The sequence below is a fragment of the Sminthopsis crassicaudata genome, chromosome 3, assembly GCF_048593235.1.
Source record: "Sminthopsis crassicaudata isolate SCR6 chromosome 3, ASM4859323v1, whole genome shotgun sequence".
In the NCBI taxonomy this organism is placed as follows: domain Eukaryota; kingdom Metazoa; phylum Chordata; class Mammalia; order Dasyuromorphia; family Dasyuridae; genus Sminthopsis; species Sminthopsis crassicaudata.
Genome location: NC_133619.1, coordinates 174268562 through 174287944, shown reverse-complemented (window position 1 = coordinate 174287944; position 19383 = coordinate 174268562). Strand labels below are relative to the sequence as shown.

Sequence of the window (19383 nt, the reverse complement as noted above, 5' to 3'; positions counted from 1 at the left end):
TGAATGAGATCCCTAAGATCCTTTCCAGCTCTCCATCTATGATGTGATCTGAGGGAGATATGTACTATTTAGCAAATGCCATTTTGTCTAGGGTTTTCATTTTAGTGAAGAGAGTTCCTTGTCTGCACAGATGGCTCAAAAGAACTAATCTGGCTTTCACAAATTTCATTAAACGGAAAAAAATCTCATAGACAGATGCCCAGAGGAATTCTGATCTTTGTTAATAGGCTTTCTATTCATGCAAAAGCATTGCTTTGATTTGTTATGTCTTTTTATCCTGGAATCAGGTGAAGGGAGTAGGGATACAGTAGTTAACAGAGATAATCCTGAACAATTAAAAGATATAAATGACTTATCTATGTGTTGAATGTTCCTCCAACCCAAGATAACATAAATACCTTGAAGGTTTTTTTGTGTGTGTTTCTATATGCAGAAATGAGAAAAGTGCCTTACATACAGTAGGGACTTAACAATCTGTTCATATTTGCGTTATGAATGAATTAATGAATGAATAAAAATGAGAGGATAGAACAACATAGGGGTGGAGGACTCAGCAGCAGCAGAAGGTATTAATACAGGAAAAGTTGTGACTAGGATTTTATTGTACCTGATACAAATTTGCCTGGGATAAGAAGCATGTAAGGCATTACAGTTGAAGGAATAATTGGGGAAATTGGGAAGGAGGTATATAGGGATATATAGGGAAACCAGACAGAAATTTTAAGACACTAAAAGGCTACTGCTGGTAAGGCCTGTCCCATTTGCTCAAAGGAAGTAGGTTATCTTGGTAGTTTCTATCTTGATTGATATTTTTCTTTCTTTCCTGTTTTCTTTCTTTCATTTTTTAAACCAGTTAGAATTAAATGACTTGCCCAGTGTCAGAAAGCTAGTGGATTTGAACTCAGTCCTCCTGACTTCAAGGCTGGTGCTCTATCCATTGCACCACTTAGCTACCCCTTTATTCACTCTTCTTGAAACTGAGTCAGTTTTTTCACACTTTGGAAGGAAAGGAACAAATTTTTATTATAACTATGATGATTATAATCTCTAGTGACAGACACTGTGTTAAGCACTGTACAAATTTTATTTCATTTGACACAATTCCTCTTTATATTTTAGTTGAGGAAATTGAAACAGAAGAGATAAAGCAAGTTGTGAAGTTCATACATTAAGTTGTCATGTTTGAACTCAGGTTTTCCTAATTCTGGACTCCTAATGGTGCTAACTGCCACAAGCTATTTTTTGGCATCATAGAAGTCTGATTATTGAGGAAAGAAATGAAGTTATCTAGTAGAAATCCTAGATGCTTTGGGGGAGGGGGTTGAACTTAGGCTTCCCTCTGCCCCCAAAACACCCTTCATACTATTATATCAGAACTTACATGAACTTTAGGGACTATCTCATCCAACTCCATTTCATAGAAGAAATTTCTGAAACTCTACAGATTCGTTATAATTTATCCAAAGTCATAGAGAAAGGGTTATTCAATTTATAGAATCAATTTTAGATGAGCAGTGGTGGTCAAATCTCATAAGATCATACTGTTAGATCTGGAAGGAACGGAGACCTTCTTGACCAATCCCTCCTTTTTTAGAGGAAATAGCTACCAGAGTTTATATCAGAACAGAGATTAGAATTCAGCTTTCTGGTTTAGCACTTTACCCCTCAGTTTGGTGAAATTTATGGAGCTAGACTCTTTCAGAACAGGTAGTTCATGGTCTCATTTAACATCTACCTAACACTTTTGGATGAGGAAATAGAAGTTGAGAGAAGTCAAATAATTTCTCCAGGATCTCACCATATGTTCATTATACCATACAGATGCCTGGACAAGTTGCTGAGCAGAGTTCTTGGGTGTTCTTCTTTGCAAAATCCAGGTTCCAAACTCTCATTTTCTTTGTTAAAGACCCAAGTAGGACAAGATTTCAGGGAATATCACAAGGGTTTGGACTAGGGAAGAAGGAAGGTTTTTTTTTTTTTAAGCAGGGGCTAAGATGCTACTTGTGTAGCCTAATTTTGTTTATCGTGAACATCTTTCTGGCCAAAAAGGGGACATATGTTATTTTGCAGCCCAGGACAGGCACCCAATAATCATTCTCCCACCTACTACCTTCTTTAGAGAAATCAGAGGTCTTGGGTTCAAATCCTAACTTTTCTACCTTTTGCAATTTTGGGTAAGTCGCTTCCTCCATCTAAATATTGGGAAGGTGGGAACACATTAGACTCTAGCTCCTTGTTGTTTGATAATAGTAGCTGTTGTTTGAGGTAGGGAGAGAGGAAGGAAGCCAGGACTAGCTTGACATCTAGCTTGGCCTGGGGATAGGAAAGAAATCCTGGCTTCCTGAGTAATAGTTAAGTGATCCTTCAGGGGCGATGCCTAAGCAGTATATTCTCCTTGGAAAGGGGACAGTACAGTTGCTAAGCGGTTTGGGTGCCTGTCCTGGGCTGAAGTTTAAATATTTGGCCACACAATGAGAAGTTGAGGCTCATTGGAAAAGATGTTGGGATGTCAGAAGATTGGATAGAGAGATGGTATCATGGAAACCATGAACATGAACTTGGATGGTCTTTGAGAGATTGTAGAGGAGAGAAGGATCTATTATACAATGGTCCAAGGGGTCACAAAGAGTTGGACTTGAACGAACAACAAAAATGTCTATGATGATATATGTTAGATTTATTTCATTTTACAGAATCTATGCTAAATAGGGTAATAGGGTTGGAGATGGTAGAGTCTGGAGGAGGAGAATAACATAAGCTAATAAAGCAGAAATTATTTGAAGGTTGGCTATTGAAAACGCTGAAATACTGTAAGAAGTTAATAATAAAAGTAAGCATTTCTGTAAGATTTAAAGAGGTAGAAAAGCAAATGATTTGCTTCTTTAGTAACTAGTAATGAATTTCGAAATGGTGCTCTATAATACCAAGAATTATTACTGGTCATTAAGATTTTGGAGGTTCAAAGCAGGAGTGATATGAGTTTTAAATTAGATACTAGAATCTTAAAGCACTATATAAATGCAAGTTATTATCATCATTAATTATCACTCAGCTACCCAGCTTTAGTCTAATGATGATTTTTATTCATTGAACCTTCTATTGTACTCCTGCTAAGCCTAAGTTATGTTTTTAAAACCATACAGGAGTGTGCTGTTGAGCAGGTGTGGGTGAGGGTGGTTGGTAGAAAAGGCAAGCATAGACTTTTAGATTCATATATATTTATATGTTCTTACAATAGAAAAATCAATAAATCAAGTCCTGATTTGGTAGCCCATTCACCAATTTGTGAGGTGGAAGTACACACTGAAGATTTAAAGTCTGTACAAGCTAATTAAAGCTGATTCCAGCCCACCCCAGGTTTTAAACCTTCACTGAGCAAATATTTCTATGAAGATCATTTGATTTAGGAGTTGATAAAGGAACCTCTTTACAGGGTCTCTGATCCCAGGCTTTATGTTGTTCTACTCCCATTGCATATTTACATTTAATGAATCAAGAACATTACTGATAAGTAATATTTTTTCTTTTAAGAAGGTGAAGATTTGGACAAAGAGTCAAAAGGTGAAGCTGAGGATATTAGCTGGTAAGTGAACAATTTTTTTTACCAGTTTAATTAAAGGGATGAGATAAATGATTATTTCTCTTTTTTCTATTTAATAACTAATTATTGCATTGGTTCCAAGTTTTTTTTTCCCTTTTTCTACTTCCTCATTCAGAAATCAATCAGTATGGGAAATCTTTCTCAAAGATTTACTCAGACCAAAATTTAATTAGACAGTAAAAAATTCTAAGTTTGTGCTAATGGGAAAATTTCTGCTCATTATATTTACTCATACAGGGCTGGGGAGATATTGATTCTTCTCTCCCTTTTGTGAGAGGTGACATAGAAACTGATAAGTCTCTTTGACCAAGACTTGAAGAATTCAAGTCCCTTGCTCCAAGACCCTCATTGTAATATATCTCATTCTCTTTGTAATATTCATTTTCTCATTAATTTTTAACTAATCAAAATTGATTGCCGTCTTCAGGAATACTTACTCTCTTCCAAGATCATATAAACCATGAGTCCTACCACTATGAGGGGTCTTTGGTCTAAGACAGAGACAGCCAAATAGCTATATTTTCATTAAACACTGGAAATAATTAATAAAATGATTTGCACTACCCAGAAATTATGTCTCTTGAATTTTTTAAAATGTCACATGGAAATCAGATTGTAAGATTGGAGAGGACAGAGATCACATTTTGATATACAGCTTATGCTCAATTATATCTTCCTTATTGAACAAGGTTTATTCATTCATCCAACAATCATTTATAGACTCTCTGCAGTGTGCAGGGATAGAAGTCCTTATCCACAGAATGCTTGCCATGTCACATGATATATGGGTTAATGATGTTACAAAATACCTGGAAAGTCTCAGGGAAATTATCCAATCAGAAGAATCAAGGAAATTTTCATGTTTTTGTAACCAAGTTGCTCAGAGATAAGTGACCTTATCTCTAGTCTCATTTTATAGAAGAGAAAATTAATACCCAAAGATGGGTAATGATTAGTTGAATATAATTCAAGTAATATAAGCAGCATAGTTGGAATTGAATTTGGGTCTTCCTAAGCCAGATCCATTTTCTTTCTTTTTTTTCTTTCTTTCTTTCTTTCTTTCTTTTCTTTCTTTCTCTTCTTTCTTTCTTTCTTCTTCTTTCTTCTTCTTTTCTTTCTTTCTTTCTTTCTTTCTTCTTTCTTTCTTTCTTCTCTCTTTCTTTCTTCTCTCTCTTCTTTCTTCTCTCTCTTTCTCTCTCTTCTCTCCTCTCTTCTCTTTCTCTCTTCTCTTTCTTTCTCTCTCTCTTTCTCTCTCTCTCTTCTCTCTCTCTCTTTCTCTCTTTCTTCTCTCTCTCTCTCTCTCTCTTCTCTCTTTCTTTCTTTCTCTCTCTCTTTCTCTCTTTCTTTCTCTCTTTCTTTCTTTCTTTCTTCTTTCTTTCTTCTTCTTTCTCTTTCTTTCTTCTTTCTTTCTTTCTTTCTTTCTTTCTTTCTTTCTTTCTTTCTTTCTTTCTTTCTTCTTTCTTTCTTTCTTTCTTCTTCTTCTTTCTTTCTTTCTTTCTCTCTCTCTTTCCCAAGATAGTGAGGGAAGATAGAGATTTGTTCAGCTCTCTTCAAACCCATGAAGAATGTGAGGGTCAAAGGAGGAAATTTGCTTATAATGAAGTAGAAGAAGACATATGAGAAATAGTTGGACTCAGACTAAATGTCAAGATCTATATTTGATCTAAATTGAAGACTGAGAAATTTGAAGACCATATTGAGGTCTAAGAATTCTGTGAAAACTACTACTGTGCTAATAAGATTTTTGGATAAAGTGATTGTTATGGAAATTAATTTATTCTGGTGTTTTTCTCATTTCTCTACATCTACTGTAGCTGTTCCATAATAATTACCCATAAAATAATTTTATTTACAATATCTACTTGTGTAAGAAGGCTTTAGAATTTTGTCTGGATCATTTGCCTATCAAACTCTTCCATCCATCTATTTGGATATATCTTTTATTTTGAAAAATGTTTTTAAATTTTATTGGTATCTTTTCTTTTAATATTATCTTCATTTCCAATTATATCTCTCTGCCTCTCCCCTACCAAGAGAGTCATCCTTAATAACAAAACATAAAGAGGAAGAGAAAAGAAAGAGAACCAAGAAACACATTACTTTAGTCTGGGAACATATGCAACCCATGTTCCACAACCACAGTCTCGTTTCTGCCCCTCCACCATACCTCTGTAAAGAATGAAGAGAGATACATGTTCTCATCTCTGCCTCGGGCCAAACTTGCTCATTATTATTTTGTGGTTTTCAATTTGGGCTCTTGTTGTCATAAGTTTTTACAATAATAAGTTAATTATAATAAGTTTTTACATTCTTCATTCTTCTCACCCTACTTTGCATCAGTTCATATAAGTCTTCCCTTGCAACATATTCTTTTATCTGAAAAAAGGCATCATCTTAGATAATAGAAGTTTCACTTTGACTCTTCCATTTTTCTGATTTATAGGGAGACAAAATACCGTGTATGTGAATGGATAGAAGATGGGGTATCTAGAGAAGGGAGAGCCTAAACAAGGAAGGAATCACTATCTTCTTTCATACTTGTTTATGAGCAATGCACAAACAAGATCTATTAATTACTTAATTACAAGAAATAAATTAGAACAGAACATAATCTATTTACCAGGTGTCATTTAAGGGAGATTTTTTTGGAACCCTCATGATGTCATTGGTCTATACCTCAATCTGATGAGAATGTGTTTCCCATCAGTAATATTTACTGTCTTAGAGAGTTGCTTGGAGGCACTGAACAACTAAATGACTTGGCCAGGGTTACAAAGTTAGAAAATATTAGAGATGGGTATTAAACCCAAGGTCTTCCTTACTTTGAGGCTTACTGCTTACATTAGAAAGATAGATAGATACAGATATAAATAGGTATGGCTAGATATATAGATGTATAGCATATATATACATAAACATATAATGTACAGAATACATACATATTATATATGTATGTACATGTATATACATATGTATATATATATATATATATATATATATAGAGAGAGACAGAAACAGACAGACAGAGACAGAGACAGAAGGGAGAGAGAGAATGAGAGAGAAAGTCAATGTTAATCCAAGGCCCTCAGAAGTGAATTAAACCTTGCCAGAGACACAGAGAGAGAGACAGAGAGAGTGAATATTAATCCAAGGATCTTGGAAGTGAATTGAACCTTGCCATTTTCTTCCTCAAAATAATCTATTTTAATATGCTTAAAATTTTCCAAATTTTAGTTTTCAAGTCTAAGGAGCATTCATTTACTAGGCAGTGTAAACAAAGAATGGGAAATCCTTACTTGTTCATGAAGGGTTCTTTTAGACTACAAATTAAAAAATTCTCATGAATTAGAATCCAGAAGTGGACCCCAGAGACATAACTAGGAAATTTGATCATGTTCCATGTGAATTCTATGTGTGTTGCTCTTCACTTTCTGTACAAATTAATTGAAGGAATTCTCCTTCCTCCTCCTGCCAAGACTAATCATCCCCAATTGCCAAAGTTCTATTTAGATAATGTGCAGAGGTGGAAGAGGATAGGGTGAAAACAATACCAAATCTTTGCCTCTGATGGGGCTTGAGGAAGGGCAGGATTTCAACCAAAAAAAAATAAAGATTAAAGCCAAGAAGATTTTGGACACCTGTGATGTTCACTTTCAGGCAACTATTTAGTTGTTTTGTTGTTCAGTCCAACTCTTCGTGACTCCATTTAGAGTTCTCTTGGCAAAGATATTGGAATAGTTTGCTGTTTCCTCTTCCAGCTCATTTTACAAATGAGGAAACTGAGACAAGCAGGATGAAATAACTTGCCCAGGGTCACGCAGCTAATAATTGTCAGAGGTCAAATTTGAACTTGGATTTTTCTGTCTCCATGTCTCTGGTACTCTATCCACTATACTACTGCTCTACCCTCTCCCATTATACTGACTGTTTATATCACTTTACTAAGAAAACCCCAAATGGAATCACAAAGAGTTGGATATGAATGAAAAATGATTCAACAAAGTAAGAAGGGAGTAAAGTGTAAGAAGATTGGAAAGATATAAAGGAGTTAGGTTTGAAATGCCAAACAGATTTTGTATATGATCCTGGAGGTAATAGACCCCAATCTCAGAGAAGAGTGTTACTTCAGCATCTAGCCCAGCTCACAGAGAAATAACCAAATCTGGAAAATGGGACCAAAAAGGGAGCCTATAATTCTGCCACTTTGAACCAGCAGAACTTTTCAGATGGTTTACTGGGGCCAAGTCTAGATGAACTCTATGTTTGCAAAGACTAAAATCCAAGTTAGAAAAGCACAGAAAGCAGACAATGGGGGAGGAAATTAGCTCTCCTCTGGATCAGACCTTTTTGAGAGTAAAGAGATATTTCAAGTCTTCAGACTGTCTGGAAATGTTTGGGAGAAAAATACAATTATTTAATATCCCCCAAAAAGCAGCAATAGGACCTTCCTTTTGGAAGTGCATAGAGCCTAACCTGAACATCAGATTCAAAGTCAGAAAGTGGGTTGGATACATGGGTAAACAAACTTTTTAAAAGTAACCCAAAAGTGAGTTATTAAGATGGTAGCCACTCTTTCAAAACACAAACTCAGTAGAAGAGAATGACTCTAAAAAATCTACAAGTTTTGCCTCACAGAAAAGCACAGTTCGGACAGGAACTCTAATAGAATTTCTAAAAGAGATAAACAAGAATGAGAGAATGAGAGAGCTTAAAGAAAAAGAAATGGATCCATGGGAGAAAGAATTAGAATTTTGGCACAAGAGGTACAAAATTCTTCCCAATCAACAAACTCACAGAAAATTAGAATGGATCAAATAGGCTTCAAAAAATGGATCATGAGGAAACAAGAAATATAAAGAATGAAGTCAAAAGACTAAAAAAATGGGGGGGGAATGTAAGGTAGTAAAAACAAGTGACATGGAAAACAGATAAAGAGGGGAAATTTTAAGAATTATTTGAACACAAAAAGCAAAATAAACCTAAACATTATATTTTTAAAACTTTTAAAATAAAATTGCCCATACCTCATAGAACCAGATGGCAAAATGAAAATAGACCCACCATTCACCCCAAAAACCTTCTACAATGAAAACTGCTCTAAACATCAAAGCCAAAATCTAGTTCCAGGTCAAAAGCATCCAGAAAGAAAGAATTAAAGAACTGAAGAACTCCAGGCAGCATTACATGCAATCATACCAGTATAAAACTGGAAGATCTTCGAATATTCCAAAAGCAAATGTTATATATAGGCTTACAAGTATAGAATAACTTAGCAGAGAGGAAGGAGTTGGAAAAGAAAGATTAGAGAAAATTATCCTGTATATTATTGCAGATATTTTCCTCAAATTTAGCAAAATGGAGAAGAGAGGATGATAGTTAGCTATGAAAGCTTTTCTTATAAGGATGAGGGGGAGACATAAGCTATGATAATAAGAGACTGAAGCTTAGAGAAAGCAGGAGGAACAATTTAATGGAAAAAAGTAGAGGGAATGATTTGAAAGAAAAGCCACTTTCAAGGAAGCAGAAATGAAGGAGGAAAAAGTGAGACAGGTTAGAGGGAAGAAGGGGATTTTAGCAAATAGCTAAAATATATAATTATGTATTTTATAGAAATATATAAATGTATATATATATATAAAGATCATATAAAACATATAAACATAAAATAACTTCTTGTTTTTAGTTTTTGTTTAGTTTGTTTTTAATAAATCATGAAGTGGGTGGATGGACCGCCATGAGAGGCTTAAGGAGTAACTAAAAGTCTGGAATAGCAGGTGATGTGAGTAGCAGAGAGGACAGGTTATGGGAATGTAAGAAGGAATGCATGGCTACATTGAGATTCCCTCTTGAAATTATGTAACACAGATTTGTAAATCTGAGAAATAACAAGCAGAATGATTTCAGAAAAGCCTGGAAAGACTTACATGAACTGAAACAAAGTGAACAGAAAGATGTTGTACATAGTAACAGAAATATTGTACAATGAAGAACAGTAAATTTCTTAGCTATTTTCAACAGTATATTGATCCAAAACAATTTCAAAGGACTAATGATAACCTCCAGAAAAAGAACTGATACTACTTGATTACAGAATGAAACACAATATTTTTTCATTTTCATTCTTTTTCTTTTTTTTCCTTTTCTTTTATTTGACTCTTCTTGTACAAAATGACTAATATGGAAATGTTTTACATTTTATATTTACATTTGTATCCGATTACTTATCATCCCAGGAAGGAGAAAAAAGGGAAGTAGGAAGGGATAGAATTTTGACTCAAAACTTTAAAAAAAAGTTTTTAAATTGTTTTAACATGTAATTGGGGGAAAATAAAATATATAAAAAATAAAATTATAAATTTGATTCATTTAGCAGTTTCATGACTTTCTGAAGTTCTGTTCAATAGCAAATAAATAGGATTGAAGGCAGAAAATAGTATAAGGTAGATGGATAAGATAAGATAGGTGGTATAGTGGATAGTACACTGGGCTTAGAATCAAGAAGACTCTTCTTTCTGAGCTCAAATCCAGCCTCAGACACTTAATAGCTATGTGATCCTGGGCAAGACACTTATCCTTAAGAAGGAAATGGCAAACCATTCCAGTATATTTGACAAACTCCAAATGAGGTCAGAGTCTGTCCTTACTGAAAGGGTCAACAATAAAAATAGTATTTCTATACCTATTTTACAGGTAAGGAAAGTGAGGCTGAGATGTTAATTACAGGGTAGAACAGCTAGAAAATCTCTGGCTTTCCAAGTCTAACACTATCTACTTTACCACACTGTCTTTCATGGAAGGCCTTTTCTAAATAGGTCAACTTTAGACATGTCTCAGATTGTGACCTTAGTTTGATATAGCATTACTACAATAAAAATGGCCAATAAATAATAGACTTATTTGGTCATTATGTTGGGTGGGGAAGCAGCCATATGTCATTTCCTCCATTTTGCTCTTGCTCTTAAATGTAATCAGCAAATTGGAGGCAAGGGAACTTTATTCCTTCCAACTGAAATGAAATACAAAAATACCATCACATATCCAATCCAAACTCATGTATTCACATTCCTCCATTCAGAATCCATTGTTATAAATGTGCATTATTCAATCACATATTAAAATAGAGACTGTCTTGTTCAGAAAATTACCTACTATCCTTGTAATGTGCACCATAATATATCAACAATAATAATGATAACTAGCATTTATAGACTGAAGGCTAGTCACTGTGCTAAAAAGCTTTATAAATACTATCCCATTTGATATTTACAATAACCTGGTAGGCAAATATCATTATTCTCATTTTATAGTTGAAGAAACTTACCCAAATAAAAGTTAAATGACTTCTTCACAATTACACAGTTTATAAATATCTGATGTGGAGTCTATCCTGACTCCAGATTCAACATTCTATCTAAGGTACCATGTAGCTACCTTAAAGACAGTGTAAAAAATCCTTTTACATAGATGAAATTATGACCATAAGTCTTGTGTACCAGCAGGGAGATTTTTCATTCAACCAAAGCTTCCTTGTCAGAAATGACTACCTATTCTAGAAAAATCGGTCAAGAATAATCATTCATGTCAGAAATAGGAAGCAAAATGAATTTCTTGATAGTCATCGTGTTTCCAAGTGCCACTGAATGAGCCATGCTCTATACTTTTCTTTTCCTTTAGCCAGATAATTCTAGAGGATGACAAGGATGGTCAGGAGCAAGGTGACCTAAAAAGAGTGGATCAAGACAAGGACAAAGATAAAGACAAAGAAAAGGTGGAGAAAGAGGTTGAAAAGAAGGAAGAGGAGGAGCAAATTAAGACAGACCAAGATGAAGATAAGAGAGTCAAAGAGAAAGAAAACTCTGTTCTTGAACTAAATTCAACACAGACCCTGGTCAGGAAGTGTTCAATTGAACATGAAATAATTTTGACATCTAGGGTTAGCATTTTATTCTCATATACAGATAATGACTTTTTTCTATTTACAGGAAAAGGAACTACAAGCATTAAAGTTGGATGACCTTCTTTTGGATACTGAAACAAATCTTGCTGTGAGTAGCTTGGGGTACCAGCATGCACTTTGGGCTGTCCACCTTTTGGCACCGTACTTCTACTCATACATATCCTTAATAATGTTTTTATTCTTCTTCTCATACATATTACAGAGTTGGTAATAACATTTTCTCGTATGTTATACTATATGATGTGTAGCTGCTGATCTCTTCTTCCAGTCATATTTATCAGTAATTTCTCAATTTTTGTGCACATTATAATTGGTAATATAACTTATATTCATATTCCACCATTCATCTTTTCATTTATTTCAATATTGTTTGGAGATCGTGATGTTCCATGATCACCTATTGCATTACACTACTGGGTGATTGATTAGGTGGGCTCTTGCATTAGTGAGGTAGAATGAGATCATTGAAAAGACCTAGGAAATTTCTTAAAGGTAGTCTAGCCCAGTATCAGTCGAATCAGTTTTGAGCCAATTCATGTCTAATCCCAGTCTGTTCATTCAATTATATGCCACAGTTTAGGCAATACATGGTTTTTAAATCTACTTTCTACCATATAATACAATGAAGGAAGGTCTTGGCTACTTAACTACCTGTATCCCCTATGAGGCATCATTTAACATTTCTGGGCCTGTTTCACCCTCTATGTGAACTCTAAGATCTGTCCTAGGTCTACATCCTAGGCTTTGATGATTTTAAATCATTCTCATTTTAATAGGAGAAGCAAGATGAGGAACATTGTCTGGGAATAAGTTCAGGGAAGCAACAAGCTATTTCATCATGAAAAAATGGAACAAACACTCCTGAAATGATGGAACCTTTGTGCTAAGTTCTTTGCATCCATGTGATGTTAAAATCCACACTCAAATCAGAACAGGGTCTGGAGGAGTATTTGCATGTTCCTATGCAGAGGTGATATGAGCCATGGTTTAGACTACTGAGTCATTTATAAAATATCTAATGTCATCTTGTAAGAATTTACAAGATAATTTTGAAAGAGGACAGCCCTCCATTCTCCACTCTAATGTGATGTAGTAGGAAATTAAGATATAGAAAGAGAAATGTTTTTGCCACAGTCTTTAGAAGCTCCAACATCATGAAAAGGCAAATGGTGTGATATGAGAGTTTCTAGGAAGAACCAAGGAATGATTCAAAATGTTCTCCCTCCATCCCCACCAGTTGCAATGGTGACCCAGACTCTACCATCATAAAGCCATTTTTTGACCTTTAAATAGCATTCAGTTAAGACAGTAACTCATTAATGATTACCAAGTAATTAGCTCTTTATTTTCCAAATCGTTTCACTCTGGGAGGGATCAGGGCTCTATAGGAATGGGCCATAGAGTCAATATGTTTTAACAAGGGAGAGGGGGAAGAGTTGTTATTCAGTCATTTCAGTTGTGACCAATTCTTCATACTCTCCTTTGAGGTCTTATCAAAGATATGAAATGAATGAAAAACCTAAAAGTTTCTCAGTAATTTCAATGTATTAATATTAATTAATTGATGGACAATTATTTCTTTTCATAACCAAGAATTTATTAATTGATCACCATGGAGACCCCCAAGAGATTTTTTGAAAGGGAATCCCCCTAACTGGTGGACATTTAATGAGCAGTCAGGCTAGACATCTTCACCTCCTCCTGCATAATCATGAAACCCAGCAACCTCCAACAATCTGGATAGGGAAATCTTTCTAACCAGATCTTTGTAACTAGTTTTCTCCTTCATGAGTTAGCATTCCCTAAATCCTAATGGAGGAGTACAAGGACAGGGGGCTCCTTTCCTCATGATAAAAGCTTCCTTAACCTGGGAAATTGAGTCTCCCAGTTGGGCAGGATCCCACTTAACTTTTATTTATTTTTTTGCAAGGCAATTGGAGTTAAGTAACTTAATCAAAGTCACACAACTAATATGTGTCAAGCATGTGAGGCTAGATTTGCACTCAGGTCCTCCTGACTTCCGGGCTAGTGCTCTATGTACTGTGCCATTTAGTTGCCCTACTGCCCAACATTGAGGGGAAGGTTCTTTGAGAGCTAGGATTAATTTCATCAATTAGTCTTGTTCCTCATAAACTAACTTTTTAATAAGAGCTGGACCTTAATGAGGAAATAGCAAGAAAAAAACCTAGATCACAAATTAATAGTGATTTTAAATAATGCTATGGTAATAATTTATCTTGGATACTGGAATAGTTTGCCATTTCCTTCTCCAGTCCATTTTAACAGATGAGGAAATTGATGTAAACAGTGCTAAGTGACTTGCCCCACCATTACATAGCTGGTAAGTGACAGACTGGATTTGAACTCATCTTCTTGACTTCAGGCTTAAAACATTCTCCATTACACAAGGTCCAAAAAATGAGAGGCTTTGAGAAGAAGAAAGGTGAGAGGGAGAGAGCAGGGATAAGAAGAGTATCTCAGAGTAGAGACATTTATCTTAATTTTGAGGGTCAGTCTTGTGTTAGGGTTTTACAGTATGGATTTCATTCAGAAAATCAGTCCCCTGAAGTTGTTCCCACTACAGGCAGCATTGGCAAGAGGAACGGGATGATGTTGCCCTTCTGATGAAATTTCCCTCCTTTCAGCTCAGCTTCAGGCAATCCTGGCCATTCACTCTTAAATATTCATGTCTCTTGGATTTCTTTTCACAGAAACCACCTGTTGCCTTTGTAGAGATTGATTTGGAAGAACGAACTGAGGAGGTAAAACACATACACACATACATACACACAGAGAGATACACATACAAAGTAATCTCCCTTAGGATTGTGAAGCTAATGTGCTTTGAAAGTTATACCCATCAGATTTTTCTTGCTTAGCTAAGCATCATAGATTATTAGAATGGGAAATAACCCTAAGAGGAATCTCTTCTACAATAGCCTGGTGTATTGAACAGAACACTGGACTAGAAGATAGAAAGATCTGAGTTCAAATCCTGATTTTAGCTTCTTTCTAGCTATGTGACCCCGGACAAATCATTTCAATTGTTTTGTGCTTCCATTTCCTCTTCTATAAATTGGGAGGAGATTGAACTAGTTGGCCTTTGAAGTCTCTTGCAGCCTTGGTCTATGATCTCTTGACAAGTGCTGTTCCAATACTGACTGAAAACTTCTAGTGGCAAGGAACATATTGCACTATAAAGTAGTCTGTTTCATTTCTGGACATCCCTCATCACTAGAATTTGCTTCTCTGTAGATAGTCTTTGTGAAATTCCAGGTGCACTGTCCTAAGTAATGGGGATACTACCAGAAAAAAATGTCCTTGTCCTCAAAATCTAAGTTTGGACAGAAAATAAAATCTTTGATAGCAACAATCCCATCTCCTTTCTTCACATAATTTATAGGCTATGACATCAGAGTCAGAAGATCTGAGTTCAGATCCTGCCTCTGATACTCATGTCATCTTGGACAAATCACTTTTAATTTATCTGGGCCTCGGTTTTCTTATTTTTTAAATAAGAGTGTCTAGATTATAAGATTTCTGAAATTCCTTCTAGCTAAGCTAAATCTATACATTCTATATATGTCGCAGAAAGAACCCAATTTACTTCTGCCACCCTTCCTCAAACCTTCCTGCTTGCTTGTCATCTCAGATCAGTCACTGATCACAAACATTTCAGTACATCTCCCCAGTAACTTTGCACTAATCTACCGAGTCACGAGTGTGTATGTACCTAAGCAGCCTAGCCAGGACCTAGTTTTATGATCAGAAAAAATAGAAGGTACATTATATTAGGAGCCAATCTAGTCTTAGCTATGCCATTAAATATTTATAGAAATGGCTTAGCCTCTGTAAGCCTCAATTTTTCCATCTGTAAGTGATGTCTGAACAGAATGGCCTTTAAAACCCCCTTTCAGCTCTGATATTTCATGATTATTCATTTAAGGACATATGAGAATGATGATAATAGTCACATTATAGAACTGAGCATGACCTTCAGGTGTTTTTTCCAATCCCACTGTAAAATGAGAAAGCCTTCCTATTTCACAGAGGAAGAAACATACTAGAGAGAATAAGTGACTTTCTTAGAATTACCCAGTAAATAAGAGTATTTGGAGATGAATTCAGCTGCTCTGATTTTCAAAGTGTTTTAGTTTTTTACTCAGTATCATGCTCACATCTTATTCTACATAAAACCTTTTCCATTTTTAGAATAGTGGAAGTCAATTATAAATGTTACTTGATTGGAGACTTGGGGGTCATGAAGGGGAGACTATAAATTACAACTAACCTATGACAGCCTCATAGGATCATTAAGATAATTCTTTTTTTTTAAATTAATGAATTTTTATCTTTCCCTCCCATTGTTCCACATTGAATAGCATTAAAAATGAAACAAAAACCAAAATCCTCTTAACAAACATGTAACCCAGTAAAAAAAATTTCTACACTGACCATGTTTACAAAGGTATGACTCATTTTGAATGAATTCCCGTTACCTGGCAGGTAGATGATGTAATTCATCTTCTGACCTCTGGATTCATCATGCTACCTTTATTTTTCACATTAGGAAATTGAGGTTTAGAGATAAATGACTTGCCTATGGTCACACAGATAATAAACACCAAAGCCATAAATAGAACTTGATCCTTGTGACCTTTAAGGTCACATTCTTCACGGGATTGATTATCCTGCTTCTAATGTGGTATTACTAACTAATCCCAAGAGAGTGGCAAATTGGGGAGCTGGGTTATTCACATGGATCATTGTAGTATGATAGACAGAGGGCTATTTCTAGAGTCAGGAAAACTTTAGTTTAGATTCTGATTCTTGATACTTTGTGACTCAAGAAAATTTTACTTTATCGATCCTCATTTTTTACATCAGAAAAATGAGGTTAGACAAGTCCCTGAGCCTATGACTTGAACTTGGTGGTGTAGAGAAAAGTAGCAAAATATGCCTTCTCCCCTAATTGATTTTTCTATGAAAATCTTCAGGTGTGATGAAGAATGACAGTGTGGAATAGTGAATAGATTTCTGGACTTGAAGTCAGGAAGACTTTAAGTTCAAACCCTATCTATGATATGGTGGCTGTGTGAGCATGAAACTATAAGGCTCAAGCAGCTCTGTAAAATGGATTTGCAACTGACATTAATGTAAGGGGATGAGATGTTCCTCCACACTTAACACTGCAAATTTCAACAATGAGATGAACTAAACTGGTTAGATTTGAGGAAATCCTATGATGAAAAAACTACTACTATTGTAGAGGAGATCATGACATTAGGCAAACCAACTGGTTGGGAGTGGGAATGGGAAATATAATCTTGAAATATCCATTCCTTGTTGGTATATAGGAAGGCAGTAAAACTGCCACATTCATTATACATAGAGCATACATCATAGAGGTCCTCATGACCCTTTTAAAAATAATAATAAATCTAAGTAGAGTGAATACTTTTTCCAAAGAGGTTGGAATACTTTCCTAGCTATGATTTCATATTATTGTTTGAATATGATATAAAGAAATGAAATTTATAGACTTAAAGGAAATAAAGGTCTAACTGAAGTTCATGTAGCCAATCAATCAACTACCATGTATCAAGCATTTAGTGTGTCAGGTCTTGTACCAATGTTGGGGTACAAATATAAAGAATAAAATCATTTCTACTCACAAAGAGCAGTTAGTGGCAGAAGTCTCTTGACTGGCAATCTAAGGGCTTCACTGACTAAATTATGAGGAAAAAAATTGACCTAAGCAATGAGTCCCATGTCTGGGCTATGGATTTGTGAGAAGGAGTCATCAGACTTTAGCAAACTGATTCTAAATGGGTCTTATCTTTGTCTGGTCAATCATAATAATTGATCACTTAGCAAAAAAAAAAAAAAGTTTATTCTGCAGGAATTGGTGGTCCAGGTGACAATGTGGTCACATTCATAGCTCCTCCCCTCTTATTACCTTCCCAAATCCCCTTCCCGGGGCTCAGAGGGCTGGAGCCATACTAAAAGATGGTACTTATCTCTATTGTATATCACTAATTTCTTATCCCACATTCATTTCTCTTTGTGTTTATGAAATATGTCTTTTATCGCTCAGAAAATTGAAAATACTTTGACAGAAGAGAAATCATCCAAGGCAGAAGCAGGAGATATGTCTGAAGATGAGTAAGTGATGCTTTCTTATATTTTTTTTTTTTGCTTCAGGGAAAATGTTACTGAGAAAAGCTTCTTCTCATCTTTGAGGAGTTCCAGAGAAGGTGGAGACTTCATTTGATAATGGATTGAGTGGATGGGGAAGAGCTTTTGCAGTGACTGTAATATTATAAGGCTTAGGTCTGGGGAATAATGCCAAACTCTTCTGATTTTTTCCCTTAGACCTATATAGTTGGTACCGTTTTCATTGTCACTAAGAGTTAGTGGATAGAGTGTTGGGCCTGGTGTCAGGAAGAGTTCAAATCCATCCTTAGACACTTATTAGCTGTGTGACCCTGCACAAATCATTCTTTGCCTCAGTTTTCTCGCTTGTAAAATAGAGATGATAATAGTACTTACCTTCCAGCTTTGTTGTTATATTATAAATTATAAAAAATTATAAAGTTTTTAATACAATCTGACAACACAGTAAGTGCTATATAAATGTTAGTTATGATTTATTATTCTGATTTTTATTACTCTGATCTTCTTAACAAACATGTAAACCAGTCCTTGGAGAGAACAGTGGGGATGGGGAAGAGATGGCTGAATGTCATTCAGATCCTCATAATGAATGACTCAAAAGATAATTGACTAATAACTAAGCATGTGCCAAATACTGGACCAAGTTGCAAAGAATAAAAGAGAAAATTTATATGATTCCTGGTCTCAAGGATTTCATACTTTGAGAAGGAGGCAAATTGTTTAGCTAGAAGATGAATGGTGGAAATCCCAAGGATGGCTTCAGCAAGACAGCAAGTCAGATAAGCTGAATCTGGCCATCTGGAGAATGTAGCATTTGGGACAAAGACCTAGCTGATGACTCTAAAACAGAGAGACTTGAGGGGTCCTGCATTATGGAATAGTCTGCTGGGAAGGAGATTGAGGACCCTAGTGGAAAGAAAATTCTGGCTCCCTGTTACATGAGTTTGAGAATGGACTAAGATGTCAGGGAGAGGAAGTATCAAAATGAGGTATCAGGATGCATAATGTTGGGAGAGATGTTAGTAACTAATCAGAAATAGCGAAGCTAACATTTGCAAGAATATTTGGGAGAAAGACACTCTGATGTACTTATGTCCTCCAGCTATGCTATGGGTTTTGGGTGGTTTAGATGAGGAAAGGAGAAAAGGTCATTATTTCCAGTCTTGACTACCCTCTGTCCTCTGGCATAGCCCAAGAAAGGACTGTACATGACCTGAGGTTGAAGAGGGAAAAGGAATAGCAGCCTCAAGTTCTTGGACGCAGCTAAATTGTGGAGCACTGATTCTGGAGTGAGGAAAACCACAATTCAAATCTTGCCTCAGACACCTAACTAGTCATGTGACCTTGGCCATGATTTCTGTCTGTCTCAGTTTCCTGATCTGTGAAATGCGAATGACAATGGCATTCACCTCCCAACGTTGCCATGAACCTAAAATGAGATATTTATAGTGATTTGCACACCTTAAAATGCTATATAAATTCTAGTCATCATCTTCATCATCATTATTTTCAAGAAATGTTAATATGGCATACTACAGGGAAACAAGAGGTAGGGAGGTTGGATGGGAGGGGGGAGGAACTGTTGCAAAATTAACAGAAAAAAAATAGCCATAGCCATAACACAATTTTCCAAGATTTTTAGGCAATA

At 35.5% G+C, this 19383-nt stretch overlaps 1 protein-coding gene across 8 annotated transcripts in view; it reads left to right on the top strand.

Moving 5' to 3' along the window:
* C3H13orf46 (chromosome 3 C13orf46 homolog) overlaps positions 1–19383 on the top strand; it is a 39658-nt gene that overhangs the window by 4062 nt on the left and 16213 nt on the right. For 2 of the 8 annotated variants that reach the window (XM_074299603.1, XM_074299604.1), the window contains exons 2-6: positions 3532–3583; positions 11276–11489; positions 11584–11646; positions 14270–14320; positions 17656–17723. In XM_074299603.1, coding sequence (XP_074155704.1) covers positions 3532–3583; positions 11276–11489; positions 11584–11646; positions 14270–14320; positions 17656–17723 — 448 coding nt within the window. The remainder of the gene's footprint in view (positions 1–3531; positions 3584–11275; positions 11490–11583; positions 11647–14269; positions 14321–17655; positions 17724–19383) is intronic. The other 6 variants (XM_074299607.1, XM_074299606.1, XM_074299608.1 and 3 more) reach the window with 4 other exon arrangements.